The sequence below is a fragment of the Sus scrofa genome, unplaced genomic scaffold (assembly GCF_000003025.6).
Source record: "Sus scrofa isolate TJ Tabasco breed Duroc unplaced genomic scaffold, Sscrofa11.1 Contig42, whole genome shotgun sequence".
NCBI classification, from domain to species: Eukaryota; Metazoa; Chordata; class Mammalia; order Artiodactyla; family Suidae; genus Sus; species Sus scrofa.
This window is the reverse complement of record NW_018085200.1, coordinates 538,061-547,504: the sequence shown is the minus strand read 5'-3', so window position 1 is coordinate 547,504 and position 9,444 is coordinate 538,061. Positions and strand designations below refer to the sequence as shown.

Genomic DNA, 9,444 nt, shown 5'->3' with positions numbered 1-9,444 from the left:
ATTATGTATCCTTGAGAGATTAAATAGCCCATCTTTTATATTCCTATGGGAGTTACATAACTTGATGTTATAGGAAATATCTAACCATCAGCCATGATATTTAAAAATGGGCAGATTTACTAACAACATTATTTGAATTTAGTTATATTTAATAAACCAACTCTATAATAGTACATATGCTAATATATATTAATATATAGTGCAACACATATATTAAAACTAAAAGGAAATTATTTCTGCATATGATGATATACATGTAATAGATCACATTATTTATTAAATATATATATATGGTCCAGCACAGTCCCACAGCCCACCTCTATGAATGGTGGCTATTCTAGTTATGTTACCTTTTTGTCATCATTTCCTGACGATTTCTCACAGAAGTTAAGATCATAGTCTGAGTGATCAGTTATATTCTGGTTATTTGTTCTTTAATATTTGTTTTGGAACTTACCCATTTCTGTTTTTTCCCTCAGCTGTTAATGGTGATAACAGCAGTTCCTACCCAACTTTTTGGATTGTTGCAGAGATTATTACTAAATACCAGTATATTTGTTTATTGCCTTTATGTCATTTTATTAGAATAAAAGTTTCAAATCCATATTAACGGATGAATTTAGTGATAGTGAGTACCAATTTGATAGAATTTTCCAAATATTTGAAGAATAGTCCTGGGATAGTCCCCTCCCCCCTTTTTTCTTTCACCCATTTCAACTCTCCTTGCAGAATCTATGCTTTGTGGTGATTTTTTTCTTTATTTCATAGGTATTATTTGCTGAGATTAACAAAATATCATTATGACACATTCCTGTCTTCAATCAGATTTGGTTTACAGGAGCATTTATATATTTATTTTTTTGATAGGCAAGAAATAGGTTTATTAGGATAGGATGCTTGTGAGAGATGCAAGTGGTCAGGAAAGGAGGCTCTGCAAGGCATACTTATAGTTCAGTTGAAGTAGCCTTACTACTACACAATTTCCTAATACCATTTTTCATCTGGGCATTTCTCAAGGTATAGATTAAGGGGTTTAACATAGGAGTTATCATAGTGTAGAATACAGCAACTGCTTTATCGATAGTTAAAGTAGCTGATGGTAACAGGTACACAAATATGAATGGCACAAAGACTATAACAACTGCTGTGATATAGGAGACACAGGTCAAGAGGGCTTTACATCTGGCCTCCAATCTTTGGGAGTGAAGGATTACCCCATAGGAGCCAACCAAGAGTAGGAAGTTTATCAGGCAGATAAATACACTGTCTACAGCAACAAAAAGGCCTAGAGTATGTGTATCAGTGCAGGCAAGATTGAGAAAAGGATTTAGATCACACATAAAATGATCAATGACATTAGGAAACCAGAAGGGTAACATGAAGATGAAAAAGATCTGTATGAATCCATGAAGAAAGACTCCCATCCATGAAACTCCCACTAGCAAGTCACAAAGCTGCTGATTCATGATGATTGCATACTGCAAGGGCTTGTAGATGGCCACATAGCAGTCATAGGCCATCACAGTAAGCAGGATAACATCAGCATATCCAAAGAAATGTTCCCCAAATATTTGGATCATGCATCCAGTGAAAGTGCTTGTTTTCTTTTCATAGAGCAAGTCTACAACCAGTTTAAGGGTATTGACACATGAATAGCAAGCATCAATTAAATAGAGGTGATCCAGGAAATAATACATGGGGGACCCCATTAATGGGCTGGTAGTGATGGTGATGATGGTGAGCACATTTCCTACCATAGAGATAGTTAGATGACCAAAAACACAACAAATATGATTTTCTGCATCTTTGGAATCTTTGTGAGTCCCAGTAGAATGAATTCTGTCACATCATTCCTAGTCTCTGTGTAGTTCATATTATTGTTTACCACATTACCAGAAAAAACTGCTTTTTCTTAGCTCAACCTTCAGTTTATTAAGCCTCTCCATCTAATAAATACCAAATGTCTATATTCTACTGGATTCTAAATTCATATGATATTTTCCTTGAGATAAAAAATGGTCTGATCTCTTGAAAATTGTTCCATTGTGAGTATATGAGAAAATGCAAATATGAGTGTAAATATTAGAATACAATTGCAAGAATAGGATAACATGAGTATAATGAGAAGAGCTATTTGTGAGAGAGGGAATCCTACGTAGAAGTCTGTGAAAGAGATTTGTGTGACTTGGATGAAGTGGGCTGAGGATCAGTAAGGAGATGGAAGCCAGAGAATTAACTTTTAAAATGTAATTAAGTGTATTAAGGCATTGGTGATGTTAAAGTGATGAAAAGGGTACAGGAAACCAGGTTTCTTCAATGCAATAACTTTACAATAGGTGATATATATGCTTTTAAGAATTGATTGCTATGGGCATGGCACAATAGAAACCTGTTCATGGTATTATTCCACTCATGTGGACCACAGTAAAGAATTTTAGCAACTAATGTTAATAATAATACATAAGATAACATTAACTAAAACTTAATTTATATCAACTATACTTCAATGAAATTAGTTTTAATTAACTTATTGAATACTTACTGCACTCTGTTTTTTTTTTTTTTTTTTTTCAGGCATTTGGTTATTCCTCATTTCAAACCTAGGAGATGATTACCACTATCATGTTTGTACTTGTTTTACACACTAGGGAGTAGAAGCAGAGAGAACTTAAGGATCTTAACAAAATCAAGCAGCTAATAAAGGGAAGATCTTAGAGTAGCTCAAATTATACATCTTATATTTTTTTACTCCAAATCCTTAAACCATGTTCTATATTGTTAAGTTAAAATGAACACTATTGAACTAGTCAACTCCTTTTGATATGACCATAACAATTATGGTTACTTAATACTATTTCAGAGGGAAGTATCTATGAACCAATTTCATTGACAGACATATAAATACACATACACACAGACTCAGACATGTACACACAGTACAACATATTGGAACTTCCAATTTTGAATAACTATGTGGTCCTGCTTTCATTGAAGGTTTATATTAATTTTGTCTCTCCCTCACTCTACTATCTTTCCTCCCCAGGTTCCCAACAAAGTATGAATCCACAGACACTCCTGAAATGTGTTGAAATGATGATCCCAGTGGTTCAGTATATTTGAGAATCAGAAAAAAAAAAATCAGATTAGAAAATTGATTTTCACCACTCTCAACTTCTTGATCTAAGATAATATTTCTTAGTACCTTACAACATTGTTTCCTCTAATATCAAATAAGAAAAATAATGTCCACTCAGGTTATTATGAGTATCAATGGAGGAAATGTATATTAACATATCCACTACACTGCTATAGACAAAGAATCTTCACTTATTTATATGAATATCTATGCATGTAGGAGTAGGAGGAGTTGACATTTTCAACAATAATACAGAAAACCATTTAACCATGCAATAAAGTGTGGAAGAATCATCTCCAATTTTACTTTGAAAGAAGCTAAAGGAGACTCATATAATGGATAAAAGTGGATCCAAGGAAAACATCTTAATATTGGACTAAATAGGTTATGATTTATATAACTTAATATTAATATTTATATATTTGCATGTGTGAAGTGTATTTTAATTTTGTTTACATTCTCATGATTAGTCTTAATTGTTTAAAATGTGTCTTTTGTTAAAAGAATGATATCTGGTGTTAGAGAGCTGGGTCCTACAAATTTCGTTATCTCTATGTTAAATTAGATTAATGATACTTATTGACTTTCTCTTAAAGAATGTGGGGAGATGAAATGCACTGTTACTCTATTTGAGAGGAGTTGAAAATCATGATTATATATATGCATGTGTAAAGTAACAATCTTTAACAAGCATCAGCACTGTTGAAAAACTTACATTCTGGTATTAGGTGATATAAATGATATTTGAGAATTTTCAAAAATAATTCCATCTTCAAAATGCCTTTCTTTGGAGATAAGTACCTTTCAGTATGGAACATACGATGCAATAGGAAAGAGACTCTTCAGATAATTCAATATCATATCAATAGCATATAAGTAAGTCATTTAAATGGTCTAAATATTTCCTTTTAGCCTAAAGCTTTATATGTTTTTCAAAGAAAACCTGAGAGTTGAATTCAAATGGATTCATTTCAAACACTATGATCTTCTATAGATGGCTCTGGCCCCAGAGGCAGGAGGCGGTATGTATGGTAGAAATGCATCCAAATGGATCATTCCATCATTGATGCATCCTTCTTGGGATGTGTACACAGTAACAAAAAAGGCATTTTCACATGCAGTGCAAGGAGATTTAAAGAGGCTTCCAAAAAGGCACAATAAGCTTGTCTATTTTTTTATCTGTAATTATAGCACATATGTATTTTCTGTTTTTTTATTACTCAAATGACTTTATCACATCTGTACTTGAATAATGATCATCACAATCGAATTTCACAGGATTTCCATCCCATAACCCAAGCACATCCCCCCACCCCTCAAACTGTCTCTTCCGGAGACCATACGTTTTTCAATGTCTGTGAGTCAGCATCTGTTCATTGTCTGTGAGTCAGCATATGTTCAGTCTGAACTTTTTTCAGATTCCTCATGTCAGTGAAAACATTTGGTGTTTGTGTCTCATTGTATGGCTGACTTCATTTAGCATGATAATTTCTAGGTCCATCCATGTTGCTAAAAATGCTGGTATTTCATTCCTTTTAATGGCTTGAGTAATATTCCATTGTGTATGTGTACCACCTCTTCTTGATCCACTCCTCTGTCGATGGACATTCCGGTTGGTTCCATGTCTTGGTTATTGCAAATAGTTCTGCAATGAACATCAGAGTACATGTGTCTCTGCAAGTTGTGGTCTCCTCTGTATAGATGCCCAGAAGTGGGATTCCTGGTTCAAATGGTAGGTCTATTTTTAGTTTTCTGAGGAATCTCCATACTGTTTTCCACAGTGGCTGCACCAATTTACAATCCCACCAACAGTGTACTAATGTTCCTTTTTTTTCCACACCCACTCCAGCACTTATTGTTTGTAGACTTTTGGATGATGGACACTCTGGCCAGTGTAAGGAGGTACCTCATAGTGGTTTTGATTTGCATTTCTCTAATAATGAGTGATGTTGAACATCTTTTCATGTGTTTTTTGGCCATCTGCATGTCTTCCTGGGAGTACTGTCTGTTTAGATCTTTTGCCCATTTTTGGATGGGGTTGTTTGTTTTTATGGTATGGCGCTGCAGAAGGTGTTTATAAATTTTGGAGATTAATCCCCTGTCAGTTGATTCACTTGCAAAGAGTTCCTCCCATTCTGTGGGTTGACTGTTTGTGTTGTTTAGGGTTTCCTTTGCTGTGCAGAAACTTTGAAGTTTGCTTAGGTCGCATTTGTTTATTTTGTTTTTATTGTCAATACTCTAGAGGTGAATCTGAGAAGATGTTGCTGTCGTTTATGCCAGAGAGTGTTGGGCCTATGCTTTCCTCTAAGAGTTTTATAGTGTCTGGTCTTATATCTAGGTCTTTAATCCATTTGCAGCTTATTTCTGTGTCTGGTGTTAGGGAGTGTTCTAATTTCATTCTTCTCCATGTGGCTGTCCAGTTTTCCCAGCACCACATGTTGAACAAGCTGTCCTTTCTCCATTGTATATTCCTGCCTCCTTTGTCCTGGATTAGTAGGCTGTAGGTGCGTGGGTTGAATTCTAGGCTTTCCATCCTGTTCCACTGATCAATATTACTGTCGTTGTGCCAGTACCATACAGATTTGATGATTATTGCTTTGTAGTATAGTCTGAGGTGAGGGAGCCTGATTCCTCCAGCTCCATTTTTCTTTTTCAGGATGTCTTTGGCTACTCTGGGTCTTTTGTGCTTCCAAACAAACTCTCAAATATTTTGTTTGAGTTCTGTGAAAAATGTCCTTGGTAATTTGATAGGGATTGCATTGAATCTCTAGATTGCCTTAGGTAGTATAGTCATTTTGATAATATTAACTCTTTCAATCTGCGAGCATGGTATGTCTTTCCATCTGTTTGTGTCCTCTTTAATTTCTTTCATCACTGTCTTATAGTTTTCAGAGTACTGATCTTTTGTCTCTTTAGGTGGGATTACTCCTAGGTATTTTATACTTTTGGATGTGATGGTAAATGGGGTTGCTTCCCTAATTTCTCTTTCTGCTCTTTCATTGTTAGTGTATAGAAATGCCATCGATTTCTGTGCATTAATTTTGTATCCTGCGACTTTGCCAAATTCATGGATGAGCCCTAAGAGTTTTCTAGTAGAATCTTTACGATTCTCTAGGTATAGTATCATGTCATCTGCAAATAGTGGCAGTTTGAGTTCTTCCTTTCCCATTTGAATTCCTTGTATTTCTTTTACTTCTCTGATTGCCATGGCTAGGACTTCCAGAACTATGTTGAAGAGTAGTGGTGAGAGTGGACATCCTTGTCTTGTTCCTGATCTCAGCGGGAATTCTTTCAGCTTTTCACCATTGAGAATGATGTTAGTGGTGGGTTTGTCATATATGGCCTTTATCATATTGAGGCAGGTTCCCTCTATGCCCACTTTCTGAAGGGTTTTTATAAGAAATGAGTGTTGGACTTTGTTAAAGGCTTTTTCCATGTCTATTGAGAGGATCATATGGTTTTTATTTTTCAGTTGGTTAATGTGGTGTATCACACTGATGGATTTGCAGATATTGAAGAACCCTTGCATCCCTGGGTTAAATCCCACTTGATCATGTTGTACAATCCCATTAATGTATTTTTGGATGTGGTTTGCTGGTATTTTGTTGATGATTTTTGCGTCGATGTTCATCAATGAAATTGGCCTGTAATTTTCTTGTGGTATCTTTGTCTGATTTTGGTATCAGGGTGATGGTGGCCTTGTAGAACGAGTTTGGGAGTTTCCCATCCTCTTCAACTGTTTGGAATAGTTTCAGAAGGAGAGGTGTTAGCTCTTCTCTAAATGTTTGATAGAATTCACCTGTGAAGCCATCCTGGACTTTTGTTTGTTGGAAGTTTTTAAATCTGAGCTTCAATTTCTGTACTTGTGATTGGTCTGTTCATCTTTTCTACTTCATCTTTAGTTTAGGAAGACTGTACTTTTCTAAGAAGTTTTCCATTTCCTATAGGTTTTCCATTTTATTGGTGTATAGTTGCATCTAGAAATCTCTTATGATCCTTTGTATTTCTATGATGTCAGTTGTTTACTTCTCCTTTTTCATTTCTAAGTTTATTGATTTGAGTCCTCTCTCTTTTTTTCTTGATAAGTCTAGCTAATTTTTTTATCAATTTTGTTCATCTTTTCAAGGAACAAACTTTTAATTTCATTGATCTTTTCTATCATTTTCTTCATTTCCATATCATGGATTTCTGCTCTCATCTTTCTTTCTTTCTACTAACTTTAGGTCTTGGCTGTTCTCTCTCGAGCTGCTTTAGATGTAAAGGTAGGTTGTTTATTTGAGGTTTTTCTTGTTTCCTAAGGTGGGCTTGTATTGCTATAAACTGACCTCTTAGAATGGCTTTTGCTGCATCCCTTAGGTTTTACAGTGTCGTATAATTGTTGTCATTTGCTTCTAGGTATTTTTTAATTTCCTCTTTGATTTCTTCAGTGATCCGTTGGTTGTTTAGTAGCATGCTGTGTAGTCTCCACGTGTTTGTGTTTTATTTTTTGCAGTGTTTTCCTTGTTGCTTATTTCCAGTCATATAGCATTTTGGGTGGAAAAGATGCTTGATATGATTTCAGTTTTCCTAAATTTAGCAAGGCTTGATTTGTTGCCTAGGATGTGATCAATCTTAGAGAATGTTCCATGTGCACTTGAGAAGAATGTGTAATCTGTTGCTTTTGGATCGAATGTACTATAAATATCTATTAAGTCCATCTGGTCTAATGCATCATTCAGGACCTGTGTTTCCTTCTTGTTTTCTGTCTGGATAATCTGTCCCTTTCCGTAAGTGTGGGGGTAAAATTCCCCACTATTGTTTTGTGATTGTTGATTTGTCCTTTTAAGGTTGTTAGCAGTTGCCTTATATATTATGGTGAACCTATGTTGGGTGTGTAGATATTTAAAATTGTTATATCTTCTTCTTGGATTGATCCTTTGATTAGTATGTAGTGACCTTCCTTGTCTCTTAAAATAGTCTTCCTTTTAAAGTCTGTCTGTTATGAGTATGGCTCCTCCAGCTTTCTTTTGATTCCCATTTACATGGAATATTTTCTTCCATCCTCTCACTTTCAATTTGTATGTGTCCCTAGAAGTGAAGTGGGTCTCTTGAAGTCAGCATTTATATGGGTATTCTTTTTTTGTCCATTCAGCCATTCTATGTCTTTTGGTTGGGGCATTTAGTCCATTAACATTTAAGGTAATTATTGATATGTATGGTCTTATTGCCATATTATTAGTTACTTTGGATTTGTTTTTCTTGCTCTTTTTTTTCTTCCTTTGTTATCTTGTTGTCTCTCCTTGTGGTTTGATGACTAACTTTAGTGCAGTATTTCAGTTGATTTTTCTTTGTTTGCATATCATTTGTAGCTTTTTGGTTTGCAGTTACTCTGAAATTTTGATATAGGAGTCTATATATATACCACATTGTTTTAAGTTGTTGGTCTTTTAATTGCACGTGCATGTTCAGTGTCCTGCATTTGTAGCCTCCTCTTCTCATGACCTATGATTTTGGTAGCATAATTGTGCATGGGTGATTTCATAACTTTACTCTATATATACCTTTACTGGTGAGCCTTGTCATTGGTGGTAGTTTTCATTTTCGGATTGCAGCCTTTTATTTTCTGTCTAGAGAAGTTCCTTTGGTATTTGTCATAAAGCTGGTTTAGTGTTGCTGAATTCACTTAGCTTTTGCTTATCTGTAAAGCTTTTAATTTCTCCTTCAAATCTGAATGAGAGCCTTGCTGGGTAGAGTAATCTTGGTTGGAGGATTTTTCCTTTCATCACATTTCATAGCATATCATGCCACTCCCTTCTGGCCTGCAGAGTTTCTGCTGAAATATCTACTGATAACCTTATTGGGGTTGCCTTGTATGTTATTCGTTTCTTTCCCCTAGCTGCTTTCAAGATTTTCTCTTTGTCTTTAATTTTGGTCAGTTTGATTATGATGTGTCTTGGAGTGTTCCTCCTTGGGCTTATTTTATATGGTACTCATTGAACTTCCTGGATTTGACTGAGTGGTTCCTTTCCCATGTTATGGAAGTTTTCGGCTATTATCTCTTGGAATATTTTTTGTGTCCCTTCCTCTCTCTCTTCTCCTTCTGGCAACCCTATAATACGGATGTTGGTGCACTTAACATTGTCCAAGAATTCTCTGAGATTCTCTTCATTTGATTTCAATATTTTTTCTCTTTTCTGTTCTGCATCCGTAATTTCTACTAATCTGTCCTCCACCTCGCTTATTTGTTCTTCTGCCTCCTGTATTCTGCAGTTGGCTGCTTCTACTGATTTTCTCTTTATTTCAGTTATTGTATTTTGCATCTCTTCTTG

General features: G+C 35.2%; 1 protein-coding gene across 1 annotated transcript; it reads right to left on the bottom strand.

Annotated features, from left to right (window-relative positions):
- Window positions 1-944: 944 nt before the first annotated feature.
- Window positions 945-1,757, bottom strand: LOC100510954 (olfactory receptor 4C13-like). The gene has a single exon (XM_021082023.1). The coding sequence runs from the start codon at window positions 1,755-1,757 to the stop codon at window positions 945-947; it is 813 nt and encodes a 270-aa protein (XP_020937682.1).
- Window positions 1,758-9,444: the final 7,687 nt, after the last annotated feature.

What these genes read in the sequence shown, in the direction of transcription:
- LOC100510954 (XM_021082023.1), bottom strand. Translation starts at nt 1,757, where the DNA reads ATGGTAGGAAATGTGCTCACCATCATCACCATCACTACCAGCCCATTA.